Source organism: Hemitrygon akajei, chromosome 9, assembly GCF_048418815.1.
Source record: "Hemitrygon akajei chromosome 9, sHemAka1.3, whole genome shotgun sequence".
Taxonomy (NCBI): Eukaryota; Metazoa; Chordata; class Chondrichthyes; order Myliobatiformes; family Dasyatidae; genus Hemitrygon; species Hemitrygon akajei.
Window position 1 is genome coordinate 72,853,530 of NC_133132.1, and position 17,551 is coordinate 72,871,080.

Here is a 17,551-nt window from a genome sequence, read left to right on the forward strand (position 1 = left end):
CTGAGAGGTGACTTTCTCTTGATGGAGAGTTAGGATCATGATGCACTCACTCACAAAAAATGAGTCAGCAGCTTAAGCTTAACCATACACTTCATAAATGTAACTGTCACCGTATCTTTGATCATGCATTTACTGTAAGGCTTTTCAAACTTTTTGTACTTGTGTACGTAACTTCAGTATCATCTGCACTCTTATAGTGCTTTTCCTCATCTAAATCACTGGTGTATATATTGTAGAAAGCTCTGATCCAGTATATAACCCTCTAAAATAAAATCACAAATATTTTCAGTAGAAAAAGTTTATTTTATGTACATGGCAGTTGATATACAACTATAGTCAAGAAGTAAGTGCAGTTGATTTGCACCTAGCTGATAGCAAGGCAGCACATTTTGACAATCACCTACTGTGTTTTAAAACAAAGTGTTTAGTAAATGTATGCCAGAGGCATTTAATATGGCAGTAAAGTAAAGCCAAGACTTCCTGCACGTGTTGTTCAATGAATTGAAAGTACATCTGGGCTAGTGCCTTGAGTTAAATATGAAATGAATGGGACAAAAGTAAAAAAAAATTAGTGAATATATCAGTGTTCTCCCACGATACAAAAGGTGCATCATATGCATTTTGTCATAAAGACAAAATATTTCACTTCCCAAAAACTGTGTGTTTGAAAATGCTAGGTTTAAAAAATACTAGCTACCAGTGCATTTTAGATCAGTTAACACCATTTTCTCTGATAACTCCACTGCCCACTTTATGCAGCACGTCTACATGCTGAAGTCTTTAGCAGCACAACATTATCCATTTGGCATTTACAAAATTAACTTATTGAATAAAATATACATTTTCATACATAAAACATTTTTTTACATACAGTATCAGTATTATGCAAGCTACACACAAATACACACACATGCACATATATTATATAAATTTATGTCTGTGTGTGTATGTAAATATAATATGGCTCGAATTCAGACCAAAAAAGAGCAAACAAAAACAATACTTCAAACCCAATTTTATATCTATGAAAGCTTGATTTTTAAAAAATCTAATTTGGTTTGTAGTAATGCTATATCTCTATTTTGTCATCAGTGCATTTCATTTAATTTATTAACTTACAGGTTTAAATTACAGCAATCAATCAAGTACTTGGGAAGACCAATTGCTCTATCTGCCACGAATACAAAAGAAATACTGATATGTTCCAATTTGCTCTCCATATTTGAAAATAGTAACTCAACATTTTTGTGTTAAATTCAGAGTTGCTTTTGTAACTTCAAGCATCTTGTAATGTAAGTAAATCTGCTATTTGTCTTTTTGACTGCTAAATACTTAGTGAAGAAAGCATTTTGTGACATTCTGAATTTTTGTAAGGCAATATTTTTGTGAGAGTACATCAGTAGTAATTAATGAGAACAAATGCTGATCATGACTGAACAACAGGTGTTTCAAAACTTCTTAATGCTTAGTTGGAGAAGATTACATAACTAATGTTCTGGCAGAGAAGGTGTTCATATACGTCCGTGCTTGCTCAGTTACAATAAGTTGATCTTCAGTTTTTCCACATGTCACAGCCTCCCAGGTATTCACAAACTGCAAAAGAAGACAAAGGAGGTGGACTTCATTTGTAAAATCAAAAAATTGCATTTTCTCTTTTAAATTTCTGTTCAAGATTCTACTATATGTAACTAGCAGATAAAGGAATAGTTATAAACTTCACCCATTATAATTACCTGTTTGAATTAAATCTAATTCTTTCTAATTTAGTTTTGGTAAATGATGTTATGTTGAAGGATTTACTTTTGCCCACAAAAACATCTTACAGTTAACAAAAGGAAAAATATAAGAATCAAGAAAAGAACAATTAAATATCTAATTGTTCCTGTTACGAATTTCTTACTGGCTCTATGGAGTGCTGGAACAGAGTTTCAGCTAACCAGGGTTCCAGGTCCATGGACTTCTCAAATCCAGCTGGGATACCTGAAAATATATTATAGGAGTCCAGCTGCCAGTATTTCATATTCAAGTACAGAATGTACACAATAATTACACCACCATTGTTCTTTTCCATCCTAGAATTGATTAAAATGTAAGTACAATTGGACCTAATTTACATGAGTTGGTGTAATTAAAACCTGGCTTTCATTTCCCCATAACAATGATACAAATCATTTACAAATTTAGTGCTGCTTGCTAAACTTCTGTTTTGACCAAGAGTAAAATAAGATAAATTTCAAGCATGGACTAGAAAAGATTGAACCGCATCCACTTATTGAATAATCTGACAATGCTTTTTTGTTAATGTTGCTGGTTTTATACCAAGCTTCAAGTAATGAAGAGCATGAATTTAGAAGATAGGAGTAAAAATTCCAGTCAGTAAAAATTAAATTCCTCAAAAAAAATGGAGGCACAGCATATTTTCACTTCCTCATGACTTAATTAAGTTAATTTACTACTTACATACCTTTTATTGGTATTGATAATCAATTCAATATATTTTTTATTATTTAGACCGTAATGTATTTAAAAATATCCATTTCCTAAATAAAGGCTGTCAACTCATCACTTGTGGCAACCATACATTGCAAAATCATAGGTACATTTTCTATATTTCATTCATTAAAATTACAGACATAACATGATGAGGTATCCCAAACATCCTGCCTGAAACACAGACATAAAATTATCCTTTGCATGTCTACAGAGAACAGGTTTAGTTATAATGGATAGTCAATATTTATTTAAATAGTGCCTTTAACGTGAAAAAATATTGATATATTTTACAGGTGGAAAGAAAAAACAAAATTTTGAACTAAACCACAATTAAGTAAATATTAGGGGAAACATTAAGCTTTCATATTTTGGTATTCTCATAAAAGAAAACGATAAAAAGTTTATGCATTAATAGCATATTTAAATTAATTCCTGAAGCAAAGACGTAATATTCAATAGTTCAATTAGTAATAATCACAAAGCAGCAACAAATAAATTTTCCCCCAAAAGTTAAACAATTAATGTAAATAATCTCCCAATAAGGCAAATTCAGAGTAATTGTCATCCTCTGACTGGAGCATCATTTATTTGCAACATTTTATGGCTTTGCTTTGCAAAAATGGAAATTAAATGTTTTAGTTAGAACAATAATAAATAATTCAATGTACCGTAATACTGAGCAAAGCGTGAAAGCACCCAGAAAGACAATGGCAAGCACTCTACACCCCACCAATATATTCTATTAGGTTCTACTACTTAAAAAATTACCACTTTTGATTCATTACACTTTATATTAAGTTTAAACTTTGAAAATATATGCTTAAATACCCAACATATTAATTACATTTTAAGTTAATTACATTGTTTTTAACTATTAGATGTTCAAGAATTAGTCACCAATGTTCAGTTCCCTGTGAACCCTTCATAAAATAATACAATCAAACTCCACAAAAGGTGATGTGAAATTCATGTTTACTAAACAAACCATATAATGGATTTGTTATTTGTTCTTTACCCTTAGAAGGAAATTCTTAAGGTGCATGAAGAGATTTTACCCTCTATCACCATTTAGTATTGCTGCTGTAAGAGAATCTCAAAATTCCCCCGCATTAAAACAAAATAAATAATGTTCTGCAGATTTATAGATGAAAATACATTGCTTAACATATTATATATACCTGTAATGGACTGTTCATTTGCCTGCTCATTTGTACAGTAAATGCTTTGTTAAGAATATCATCTGTCTTATCCGATACAGGCATCATTAATACAGAACTAGTCAGCAGATTTTGCATCTGGAATGAAAAACGAGTCAAAATCAGTTTCCATTTATACTGAAGTGCACTTTATGAAAATAATTGTTTTACTTTTCCCATTTTTATTATCTTTCTTATGAATATGGTCTTTCCAAGCTATGGGTTACAATAAAAGGTCTAAATATTAGCCCAAAAAAAACCTAAAGATTTTCTTTTCTTCCTTATGTCAAGGTACATGATATTTAATTTGAAACTTAAAACCCATACCAGTAATATAAGAAAGCCATAAATCAATGTGCTATCATCATACTTTCTCCGGTATCACATGCCATGTTTAACAAATACTGTATCACAAATCATTCCTCTAAAAAATATTTAATTATATTTTATTTTATAATTTGCTTTGAATCTAGCAAAGTTTCCCAACACATTTGACCAAGTACTGTCAAATAAAATTTGAGATACAGCCATGATCTGTGATTATAGGGTAGTTAGCATAGGTTTGGTTTTAAGCAATATTTTTGGGATAAAAAGATTAACAGGCAGATCTGATAAGGAAATTAGGAAATGCCAGATGAGGACCATTAAAGTGTTCAAAACATGAGTAAAGGTATCATGGAGTTTACAGGCTTGGAGGCATTTGCAGAACTAGGGAGGGGCAATACCATGGATAGATTTGTAAACAAAGACAGCATATTTATGCTGGGTACTAAGAAACAATATGGTTCTCCAAGCACAGAATCTTGATCAGAGATCCAATCTAAAGTTCTTAAGCAGCAGAAATTTGGATGAGCTCATAACAAAATGAGAGACCAGTCAGATATTCATGGCACAATCAAGTCTATAAACAACAATAATTTTTTCAGCAGTATATAAAGCAAAATCCAGCTTTGTGAAAATCATCCTATCCCATTACCCTTTAAATTCTGGGTTTTATTCGATTCCGGAAGAGCCCAAGTAGAGAATAACTTTAAAGTTTATATTCACTTGTTCCATAAGTCACCCATAATACTTTACTAAGAGATTGGATGCTAAGGTGTGAGATCATTGGGAGTCAGTCATGATTTGTATTAAGATTAATCATGAAAGCACATGTTTAATTAACATGGTACAACTGAAAGCAAATGTTATATGAAGTGATAAAATTCTTCTTGGATATAAAGAAAAAAGAAATAAGGGAGACTAATGGTCCTGAAATACAATTGCCCCCAAATGAATGTGCTGGGGGGGGGGGGAGCAGTGGAATGATAACAATTGCAATTGTGGGTGTTCTGATACAAATTAGCAATTGTATAAGAAAACATCTGAGGCCAAACACCTTCATCTCTACTGACAGGGCTTTCCATTTTTTTCTATTTGAGAGTATTTTGCCATAGCTGATTCAGTGGGGCAGAGGCATATGATTAGTGATTAAAGCTCTCTTGGGTGAAAGCCTGGAACAATCAGATAGTCAAACCAGAGGAAGCTGGTGATGGGAAGTTTCATGCTCCTGTAGAAATTAAGTTCAATGTCACAGGAGAGTCAGAATTATGGAACATGAAGCATAGAGTTTGAACTTCAGGATTTCAAGATCTAGATCTTGGAAGGTCTGCAGTGAAGCTGGACATAGGTTTGGGCTGAGATGTGATTAGTGAGGTGTGTCTAAAGATCAAATGGAAGCAAAACTATGATCTTAAGGGTTGCAATACAGTGGTACAGTATTAAAATAAGGGAGTTTCCCTGTGATTCTCCAAATTGGAGTCAGCACGAAGAATTTAATTACATCTGAAACAGAATGAAAAATCTAGTCAGGTGTGCAGGAATTACTCTTAGGAAATGCCCAATTATATTTACAGAATGATGCAAAATGAATTGCAAATGGTTGCTATTGTATTTTACTCTGCACATTCAATTTTCTTTTTTTTTCTTTTCTTGTAATTTTTTTTATTGAAGTTCATCATCAAACATTTCCATAAGATGTATTTCAGACAATGTTCCTATATATCATATAATCATATATATCACAAATCTCCACAAAGTATTTATCTGAGGTATACACTTAAAGAAAAGAGTGGAAAGAAAAAACAAGCAAAAGGAATTTTCAATTGCATAATACTGAAAACCCTTTATGTTCCATTTTTATTTAACAAAGCAATCAAAACATTTAAAGCCAATTGACTACTGGTTGGAAATAAACAGGTTTTAAAGTACAGCAAAGATGGTGGTGCAGCAAGGATTGTGGGCCCAGTATGGGGGAGACCATAGGTTATGGTGTGTAAAGCTGGTAAAATTAAGTAAAAAATAAATGATAGTTGAAAAGGTTGGTAATGGGACATAGTTCAGAGACATGGATGAGAAAAACGAATGTAATTTAAAATTATTAAAGGAAAATACTGAGGATAAAAGAAATCTAAAATTATTGAACTTGATATCAAATGTAGATATTTAGCCAGTAGATAGTTTGTTCTGTGAGCTTAATTCATTATTACAATAAAGGCAGAGTAAAGCATTGAAGTAAAACGGACAATTAAACTGATGATGGACATGAACCTGAGTTATGCTTATGGACTGACAGGGCTATTCATCAACACTGTTATACAATCTCTGGTGGACTCACCAATACTAAAAGGAGCACATTATGAACAACAAATACAGTGCACTGAAATGAAGAAATACAAATAAATAAATAGACAGCTCTGCAACTGATCCTCTTAGATCCAAACTATGCCATCTTGGCATAGGTGGTGGTAGTCTAGATTGGATGATAGACAATAGCAAGGCAAAGACCAGATGGCCAATCACTGCTATTCTGAGAGAGAACACAAAGGCACAACATAGAGATGCTGGTTGACACACCAACACATTAGTAAATTTCAGTGACAGCCCATGGTAACGGGTAATCTGAATTTTTGTAGCAATCTTATATATGGAGCTGAAACATCAGTTACTGGAGTCTGCATATGCTTCGCCCCTGCACCCAGTACATGCAAGTCCTACAACCAAGGTATTCTTTATTGCGTCTGTACAATGTCCTGTGTATGTTACTCAAAATGGCTTCTTTGGTTTGTTAAGAGTAGGAATGTTCTTTGTCTGATAAGTGTTTCTCTCGCAGTTGTTTAGCTTTATACTTGCTGATATGGGGATTGTATTCATTTGGTAACCAATGGGGAATGTTGTTTTGTCTTGTGAGGCTGGGAGCTTGGGGGTTTTTCGCGGGTTTTCAGGAGAGTCGGGAAGAAGACGCCGAGGAAGGTGGACGTGCGCTGCACTGTTTGGTTGACCACCGGGGGTGGTCCCAGGTGCGAAGACGTGGAGGTCGGAGGAAAGTGACGAGGGGTTGAATGGTTCAATGGTTGAGCTCCAACGATGTGCACTAAACTGACTGAACTTTGATAAGTTGGTGCCCTTTGCTTTTTCTTTTCTTTCATATATATTGTATTGCCTAGTACTCTTATAGTTTTAGTAAAATTTTTAAAGTGTATTTCATAACGGTATCTGGTGTGAATTTGATACTGTGCGCGTGCGCGAGGCATAAACTTGATTCCCACAGCACCTGCGTGTACTGGAGGTGGGGTTGGTGTGTGGCTGGATCTCCTTTTCCCCTAGACATATACCAGCCTGTTAGGTGAGTGTTACATGTCAAAATTAAATAATGTGTTTATTTTTAATTTTCAATGCTTTTGTGCTTATAACAGTTATTAGTAATAGTTATTCCCCCCTACCACCTGGTTGAGTTACATTTGAAAATGAAGATATGAAAGTATAGTTGTAGCAATACATAGGAGCAGCAGTGTAGGTTTTGATAAATAAAAGATGCCTATTTACAGCTCATAGTAAAAAAGCAACAGATTATGGGCTAATGTTCGATAAGCTATATTAATATCTTCAATATCCACTGTTGCAATCCTGCCATATGCCATAACCAAATTTAAGCCACACCATATCCTCAGTAGTGACTCTTCAGTAGCAGATAGAGAAGTCTGAGAATGTTGTACATTGTTATCTGCCTATGACCATGGAGTGGGTGACAGCACATGCAAGGTATGATATGTGGGTGTGAAGTTTGCAGCAGTACTACTTCCATCAGGGTGAGATGAAATGTCTATTTTAAATGTGTGTCATAATAGAGAAAACACAATGAGAGTGTGATGTGAATGAGGTGCATTCAGCAATGTCTAAGCTTGTGGTAATTTGACTGGATACACTGTCACAACTGGTGGTACATTTGACTAGATATAGACCTACCATGACTACACTTTTCCAGAGCTTGATGCTAATCCTTGATTGTCTCGGGTAAACATCCCAATGTCTTTGACTCTAATGTGCAGCATCATCCCCAAGGATGGTGAAGATGTATGCATCAGGATGCTGTTTATCCACTACAGTCCAGAATTCAGTACGATCATCCCCTCAAAACTAATCAGAAAGCTCCAAGACCTTGGCCTCAGTACCTCCTTGTGCAATTGGATTCTTGATTCCCAGTCAGTTCAGATTGGCAACATCTCCTCCGTAATCATAATGGGCACAGGTGCAGCACAAGGTTGTGTACTTAGCCCCCTGCTCTACTTGCTTTATACTTATGACTATGAGACTGAGCACATCTCCAAGGCCATACTCAAGTTTACTGATGACACTAACGTTATCGGCTGAATCAAAGATGGTGATATATGAGGGAGATTGAAAATCTGGTTGAGTGGTGCCACAACAACAACCTCTTACTCAATGTCAGCAAGACCAAAGAGCTGATTATTAACTCAGGAGGAGGTCCATGAGCCAGTCCTCATCAAGGGATCAGAGGTGGAGAGGTCTTTAAATTCCTCAGTATTATTGTTTCCTCTGCTTACTACACCGTGTTATCTCAGAAACCCTGTGCAATACTACCACCACTGGACAGTGTGAATGTGCACCCATTACTGTATAATATTACAGTAATTCTTGTACTACCATCTTATCAGTGTGATCTTATAAATCTTGTATATCTTATTTTTAAGGTAACTTTTTAAATTCTTTCTCACTTCTCTTCTAATATTTGTGTACCTGTGCACTTGTAATGCTACTGTGACACTGTAACTTCTCTTGGGATCAAAAAAGTATCTATCGATATCTTAGAGGATCTGACCCTGGGTCCAGCACACAAGTGCCATTACAAAGAAAGCATGGCAGCGCTTTACTTTCTTAGAAGTTTGCATAGATTCAGAATGTCATCTAAAAACTTTGACAAACTTCTATAGATGTGTAGTGAAGAGTATTGACTGGTTGCATCAGGGCCTGGTAATGGGGACACCAAAGTCCTTGAACTGAACAGCATACAAAAAGTAGTGGATATGGCCCAGTCCATCATAGATAAACCATCTCCACCATTGAGCACATCTACAGAGAGTGCTGTCACAAAAAAGCAGCATCAATCAAGGACCCCCACCATCCAGGCCATGCTCTCTTCTTGCTGCTTCCATCAGGAAAGAGGCACAGGAGACTCATGACCCACACCACCAGGTTCAAGAACAGTTATTACCCCTCAACCATCAAGCTCCTGAAACAGAAGGGATAACCTCACTCAACTTCACTCACCCCTATACTGAACTGTTCCCACAACCTATGGACTTTCAAGAACTCTTCATTTCACATCCTTGATATTTATTGCTTTTTAAATTTTTTTTGCTATGTATAGTTTATTGTATTTTGCACATTGGTCATTTGTTTTGTTGTCTGCAGTCTTTTATTGATTCTATTGTGTTTCTTCATTGTTTTTATTTATAATTCAGAATATGGGAACATTGAGATTCAGCATGGAATAGATCCTTCCAACCCTTCAAACCACACTGCCCATCAACCCCCAATAACCGTTAACCTAATCACGGGATAATTTACAATAATCAATTAACCTAGCCAGTACGTCTCTGGACTGTGGAAAGACACTGGTGGATCCGGAGAAAACCTATGCATTCCATGGGGAGGATGTACAGAGACTCCTTACCGAGGGCACCGGTACTGAACTGTGACGCCCCAAGCAGTAATAGCATCGTGCTAACCGCCACACTACTATGGCACCCTATTCATTAACTGTGAGTGCCCTCAAGAAAATGAATCATGGTTGGATATGATAACATAATATACTTTGATAGTAAATTTACTTTGTATCTATATAGCACAGCTCTCCAACTTCCCATCTCCTTTACAACACCATAAAGCTATAAATTCACACTTCTTCCATAGTGTGCTATTATTTTTTAGGTTACATCAAAATCAATAAATTCCACAAACAGCTGCAGTAATGATGTACCATCCCTTTGAGAGAAGTTTGCCAGATTTAAGCAGTGTTTAAAGCTAGGTTCTATTACTTCTGGCATTAACTTTTCACTGTGGCATGCAGTTTCCTAACTTTGCAGTTAGTCCCAAGTGCATGAAGCAATTATTTAAATTAGCAGGCACCATAAAATGGCACACTATTTTAAGTAGAAGAAATGGAAAAACGGTTAATTTCATCTAATTTCTATTATCTTTATTGTCAGGGGCGATTCCATATACTTTTATTTTTATTTTAAATATACATTTTTTTTTGTTTTTATCCACTCTATTTTGCCCTCTATTTCAATATTCTATCTTTATAATTATGTTATCTTTACTGTCTGACCTGCTGAATATTACCAACATATTCCATATTTTTCTTGTTTTTATCAGCTTAACCTGTCAAGAATTTGGGTCCCACAGAATTATATAAATTATTTTCAATTTTTATGAGTGAGGTTCAAAGAAACAGTGATTTCAAATACTTTCAGGGAATTGATGTCATGGTTAATAGTTGAATGGTTTGGGAGTAGATATAGGCAAATGCTTTTTGATTCTACAACTATCCTCTTTTCGCACATCTAAGAACTATTGACATGTTGACAATAAGGTGCATAGCCATGTTTAATTATTTTATTAATATTGGAAATTTAATCAAATACCACTGTTATTGCCAAAATGAATTTCCTCTGAATTTCTGATCCTATTAATATATAAATATATTCCCAACGTCATATAAACAGCTACATTTTGTGCATCCTTTAACCCTAATTTTAGCTCAGGAATGGCAGATAGAACAAAAGGTTCTGGGAGAGTTAAACTCCTGTGTCTCACTACAACGCACCCATTCCATAGCCTACTGAAAACAACTGGGAAGCAACAGTTGGGGTATGTCTAGGTTATCAGATCCATGACAGTAAGGTATTCTGAGATCACTCAGAAAGGGAAGGCCTACAAATTTCTTGGGTGTATCAGGGGAAAACTCGTGTTCTACCTGGAAAGCCACACTGGGCCATTAATTAAAATATCAGTTAGGCCCAGTTGCCTATACAGAGCCTCATTTACATTTAATGGATGAACTAGTAGGTTTCTGGCAAAGTATCCTTTGTCCCTGAACTATTACCAACTCCAATGGAAGATTGCTAGTAGGTAAAAAGAGGTTGGAAAGAAAATCCTTCTGGTAATCTTCTGCATGCTGAGACATTTCATAATAATCTCTCTGGAAAGGTAAAGTTGAATGCAGCCACTAGCTGGTTGATCATTTTGAGCTAGCCCATTTTTGGTTAACAAGCCTTATTACTGAGAGGTCATGGACTAAAAGCACCAACTGAGCTTGCCATTTCCACTTCAATGTAAAATGAACTGCAGACGATGGAAATCTGAAATAAAAACAGAAACTACTGGAACACCCAGCAAGCTAGACAACATCTGTGGAAAGCAAAAATAGATTCAACATTTCAGGTCAGAGAACCCTTTTCAGATCTCTTTGTCAGTTCCAAAGAAGGATCTCCAATCTTTAAGTATTATCAGTGTTTATTTTTCTACAGATGCTCCTTAATCTGCTGCACTTCCCATTTTTTTTATTGCCATTCTGTTTACCCTCGCAGTATCTTGGTAATCCAGAGACTGATCTAGCCAGCATCCACTCAATAATGGAGAGTACTGTATCATTGAGGAAACTGCCTCTATTAATTTTGTTCACTTCAGAGTTAATGATATTAAAAATAGCCCATTTTATAATTGTTTAAAAAATTTGAAGATTTAGTTGGTGAATGTTGCCTCTGCAATTAGTCAATGAGTTGCTGATGTTAGTTCTCTATTCTAAAAATACAATGTATTGTTAAATCTTCTACTTGAAGAACAAATACAGAAAATGTGTGTATACATGTTGAGATTTGGAATTTTTCCAATAATGTCAGAATAATACAAAGATTTCCATCCTTCCCCTATTTTAAAACAGTTGTCATTGGCATTTTGTTAGTTGCAATTGATCGAAAAGGATCAAATATTTTAGCATACTTACAGGTACTTCTTCTAAAGGACTTTGTGAGAAAAGCTGAGTATTCAAGTGCTCTCTTTCCCATGGTGCCAATGTAAAAAACTTCCTAATTTTCTTATCGGGAGACACCATCTGAAAATAAGTGATAAATTACTGGATGTACACAAGAATTTTTAAAGAAAACAACTTGACCTACAAAGAAAAACTAAACATTTATTGTGGAATGTTCATTCTCTGAATGTCTCCACATACTGTTACAACTCAATGTTAAGATTATCTTAAGTATTGAAGAGTAGCACAGTATATGTAAAAGCCAACATTATTACCACAAATCCAAAAATCAAAAAACATTTCTTGTATTTGAACTTTACCTGGAAACTCGAGAGAAAACAGAACCAAAATTTAAGAATTCTGGTCTCACCGTCCAACATCTATATCCCAAATTACAAAACGATCTTTTAATCTTTATGTATATTGTAACCCTTACGGAAATGACTTTCCTATAACCTTTGAAGTTGTTTTTTGTTTTTGCTGCCATTGTATCCTTCATAAAGCCAATGTAACATGTGTATCAGTAGACAGTCCTGAGACTTCTATCAAATTTTGCTTGCCAAGATAAAAGGAGATCTTTTAAATATGTCCAGCTGGCTATTGAATCTGAGGTCAATTTATTGGGCAAATTAAAACCAGAATACTACTAAGTTTAGGGATGGCTCGTGAAAATACTAATGCTGGAAATTATTTGAAGCAAATCTATTATGCTGAAAGAAACTAAACCAGTATCAGTCCCATCAAATGTGAGTATTACCAACTACCTAAACTATGATCTGTCCCATTAATTCTTCTTTAGACAGCTACATTGGGTGGATGCCAACATTATGACATCAACCTTTCTTGGGCACTCATGGAACAGGTCTTTCCGGACCAATGAGCCACTGCCCAGCAACACACCTATTTAACCCTGGCCTCATCACAGGGCAGTTTAAAATAACCAATTACCTCACTAACCAGTATATCTTTGGAATGTGGGAAGAAACTGGATCACCTGGGGGGAACCCACGCATTCACAGAGAGGAAGTACAAACTCCTTACAGACAGAGTCAGAATTGAATTCCAAACGCTGACACCCTTATCTGAAATAGCATTATGCTAAATGTTATGCTACTATGGTAATGTTAGTATTGGATAATTAATCACATGGATATAAAATGTGTAAACTGTAAATGAACAACAAAATATGTAAGCTAGAAATCAGTTTGAGCTGTGGTAATGTACAAATACTTGGTATAGTGTTATAATTTTCCTTCTCTTTTTTGATAGAGCAGTTAACATCTTTAGTAAAAACATTGAGCCTTCTATTAAAAGTCAGAAACTTGATATGACGATGTTATGCTCCAGTGAAATATCTATACTTAAGAGTATCATCCAGATTTTCTATCGGAAATGTGAAATGAATTGGAAGGTTGGAAAAAGAGAAATAACAAATATGATAGTTTACTACCATACTGTGCAAATCTTAGGCACACATATATAGCTAAGGTGCCTAAGATATTTTGTAAAACATGGAGAGGAAAGGGAGTTTGTAAATCTGGTGGGAGCAAAAGATGTGAGGAATGGAGCACAGTGGGACAGGTGGCAGAGAAGGAGTGCCAACAGCAGGGTGGCACAGGTGCAGACATACCCAGCCCTGAGACACCAGTCAAGGTTTATTAATTACAGAATATCTCTGGTGCTTCCCATTCCCTCCCGATTGCCTTCCCATTTTCCCCACTATGATTCCCCTCTCCCTGCCCCCTTCCCACTGTTTGCAGCAGCAGCACAATGCAATACACAAAATTACTATAGTACTGTATAAGCGTAGAAGTTCTACTCTGCCTTAAAGGACTCCCTGGTAGTCTTCTTTAGTTTGTGTTAAGCCCATGGAATATTCTGTAATAGAAATGGCTTTGCATATGCATAAATTAAATCCATCACTGGAACATGAGATCAGGTGCCAAAAAGCAAGGAAAGCAGGGGTGGGGGCTTTGAAAATAAACATCAAAGAATGAACTGAAATTATTGAAAGTCTTGGATGCCACTGTAACTAACATCAATATAAACCCATTTCTGAGCCGTGTACAGAATAATTTGCTGCAGCTAATACTACTAGAGCTACATTGTAAGCAATTTAATATTCACTATACTTGGAAGCTCCAGAGCAAATTTCCAGAGGTGTGTCAGATGGAGCTGATTGTGCTTGACAATTGGATTCAGATGAAATACCTTCATATGGCACACAAGACATATGTGCCAAGGTATAATTTCTAATCATAATCTCCTAAACCTTGCACGAGAGATGGACTATGAAAGAACTGTGGATGAAACCTATAAATAAGTACTTAAAAAATATTAAGTAATTCATCTGTAATTTTGATTTTCTTTCACTAGTACATCCTTTCCTATTAGGCATGTTCTGCCGCTTAAATATTTACAATTCTAAACACAAAGCAGCACAATCTGCTTCAATAACTAATTTGATGGTCTCACCCTAACACAAATATTCACTTTATCCTATCTATTCTTCCCACCACCTTTTCTGTAATTTAAAAATTTATTTTTCTTAATCTTTCTTTTCCATTTCCGATGAAGGGTCTCTAATCTGAGTTGTTAAATATTTCTCTTCCCACAAAAGCTATCTGACATGCTGACTGTTCATTTTTAGTTAAATAAAGCACTTACCTCTTGCTTAATTTTCTTTAAAAGTGGTTGGCCATTTTCATGAAAACTATTTATAATTTCATTTTCATCAGTCTCTTGTTTAATTACATCTTGTATATCTTCAGCAAGGTGAGATGGTGTCTATTAATGTAAGGGAATGAAACATGATCAAAATAATTCTATGAATGGGTTTCAAGTGAATCTTTACAGACTGGATATTAAACAGCCAGACATCCATACCAGCACTTTCAAAGATCCGTATTTCACTTCTTGGCTTGCAAGTGCATTTTTAAAGGGTGTGGGTGTTCTAGGAGAGCCTTCCAATATTGATCTTCTGATATTTGGAGTTCTGAAACTATTTTATTAAGAAAAAGCTAAATTACCATCTTTCATTTAATCTCCTAAAAATACTAATTTTGCTATCACTCTTGAAAGCAAAAATATTTTTAACATGTAGATCAACAATTATTTTCCAATTAGATAAGTCTTCTTAAAACATTTAAAAACTGATACATAATATTCTTTTTATAATACCAAGTTGCGATGAAAAGAAAACTTTCCTCATACATGAGGAAAAACCTTTAACATTCTACCATTTAAGGCAATCCTAAATCGTGTTTTCTTTTTAAAATTTAATTATGTTAAGTAAAGAAATAAACAAAAGTTAACAAGAAGCATACTAACGCATCATTTTCTTTTTGGGTCTTGGGTGTTTGGTCACGGTGCAAAGGAGTTAAAATAATCTTTTGATTGCACACTGGTGTAGAGGTTAATGCAGGAGATTCCACTTCTAGGTGATCACTTGAAGATGTATTTAAAAACTGAAAGGAAAAACCCATTCTAGTGAACTAACTTAATCAAAAAGAAAATTATAAAACATCATCAACAGAAACCAAGGTAACAGTGAACCTATAACAGATATAATTGTCAATTGAGCACATGAAGTAATTAAAATTACAGCTGGATGCAATCACGCAACACCTAAGGATGCAAAGTTCTGTTTCCAGTAACATTATAATAACTTTCATGGATGTTGATAAAAGCTTAAAAAATAAATAAAACTTTGAAAGAAGGATAGAACTTATTTAATGAATTATTTTGGGAAACATTTTACACCTGAATAACTGTAATCCTTTTGTTAAAACATAGGTACCCCCTCCCCAAAAAAACCAGCCAATCGGTGCAAGCTACTATATCTATAGCAGCATTGTACCATTGAAACCTCTATGACTTATTTTAATTTTCTGAAATGTTATGAAACTGCCTAATTTGCAATAACCTAGTTAAAATATAAACTCAGTTGCTCCCAAATCTTCAAAGATCCAATCCCAGATTAGCATTACTACTGTCTGCTGTGTTTCCTTCATGTAGCATGTAACATCAAAGTCTCACAAGATTCTAAAAGGTGTTTTAGTTTAAGATGTTCTCTACATCCATGTATTATCCATTGTACCTGCTCTCTTCAGGCATTCCTGCACCAAGCATACTTTGAATCCCAAAGAAGGTCCAGGTGAAAAGAATCCAGTTTAATCCAAAGTACTCACATTCTCTTACTTTATTGATCAAACTTAGGCAGGTGCAAGATGTGCCTCATCATCTTCTGCCTGACTACACAGAAACTGGGATGGTAATCTGATTTATCTGCCTTACTTCATTTATACGTTTTATAAACTTAACAATAAACATTTAATATTAGAATATGTTAGCCAAAAAATGCAAATAAGGATTGTGTTGCAATAATAATTTTTAAAGATTTGTATCTGGAAATCAGAAGGATTCATGTCCTAATTACAGGAAACACAACTTTAAGACTAAATTGAATATAAAGTGGAAAAGAAAAACTCTGAATAAAGTTGGCAATTAAGCGCAAAACTGAAAGTATAATTAGCACAATGCTGATCTGAGAAGAGTGGTCATAGGGACAGCAGTGAGTAGGTTAAAAATACATAGTCAAATCAGTGAGTATAAAAGTGATTAGTCATTTGTTCCACAGAATTAGTTTCTAAATTGTTAACCATGACATGTCCGTTGAAGTATTAGTAATATATGTTGATCTACCTGTGAGGGAGAGAAAGGAAGACCTTTCACATGGGCACACTTGGGAGTAGAGCAGCTGAAGTCAGCTAATGTGGAGCAATTACTATCACCATTAAATGAATGGCTAGCATGGCTTTTCTTTTTGCGGTACAGGATTGTTGGTGGAGTGCAGAACTTTGAAGGAGAGAATGGGCTGAGCGAAGTAGGGGAGGCCTGACAAACCAGGCTTTTACTTCTGCTTGCGCTAGTGTGTCCTCCGCACTGGCAAACGCTGCTTCCTTTTTGCTGAAGCTGTGTGATTTTTGCTGGAACAGTTTTGCTAGGTGTGCTGTCTTCCCCTTCAAGTAAGTCGAAACTGCTGAGTTCACCCCATGTAGATGGATCCTGAAACGATTTGGGAGGCACGAATCTAAAAATGTCGAACAGTGCCACCTATGTAACTAACGTTCAAAGCTATAATAAAACTTGCCAGGGATATTCTTTTCTCAACTAGTTTTTAAAAGATTTTTAAAAAAATTTTTGCTCTGAGATTTTAATATAACTATATAACTAAAAGAACTGAGTTGCATATAAACTTGTTTCTCTCTCATCCTTTTACAGTTTATGTTGATCTCTTCTGTTTTTTTCTGAATGCAATATGTTCAGCACATATCTATCTGCATTCATTTAAGGAAATTGATATTCTAGATTTAAATGTGTAACTTGATTCAGGGTTCAGAAAGTCAATTTGAACAGAACCTTCAACATTGGCAGAATAGCAAAATAAGCAATTCCTGCTAGTTTACTGTTTTTGCATCCTATCCAA

At 35.1% G+C, this 17,551-nt stretch overlaps 1 protein-coding gene across 6 annotated transcripts in view; it reads right to left on the bottom strand.

Annotated features, from left to right (window-relative positions):
• Positions 1–294: 294 nt before the first annotated feature.
• Positions 295–17,551, bottom strand: part of myb (v-myb avian myeloblastosis viral oncogene homolog) — a 32,264-nt gene continuing 15,007 nt past the window's right edge. For 3 of the 6 annotated variants that reach the window (XM_073056318.1, XM_073056320.1, XM_073056317.1), the window contains 7 exons: positions 16,768–17,130; positions 15,394–15,530; positions 14,950–15,064; positions 14,731–14,850; positions 12,037–12,144; positions 3,672–3,788; positions 295–1,593 (listed from right to left, as the gene is read on the bottom strand). In XM_073056318.1, the coding sequence (XP_072912419.1) occupies positions 1,480–1,593; positions 3,672–3,788; positions 12,037–12,144; positions 14,731–14,850; positions 14,950–15,064; positions 15,394–15,530; positions 16,768–17,130 (1,074 nt within the window). In that variant the 3' untranslated portion in view covers positions 295–1,479. Of the gene's footprint in view, positions 1,594–1,900; positions 1,981–3,671; positions 3,789–12,036; positions 12,145–14,730; positions 14,851–14,949; positions 15,065–15,393; positions 15,531–16,767; positions 17,131–17,551 lie in introns of all 6 variants that reach the window. The other 3 variants (XM_073056322.1, XM_073056321.1, XM_073056319.1) reach the window with 2 other exon arrangements.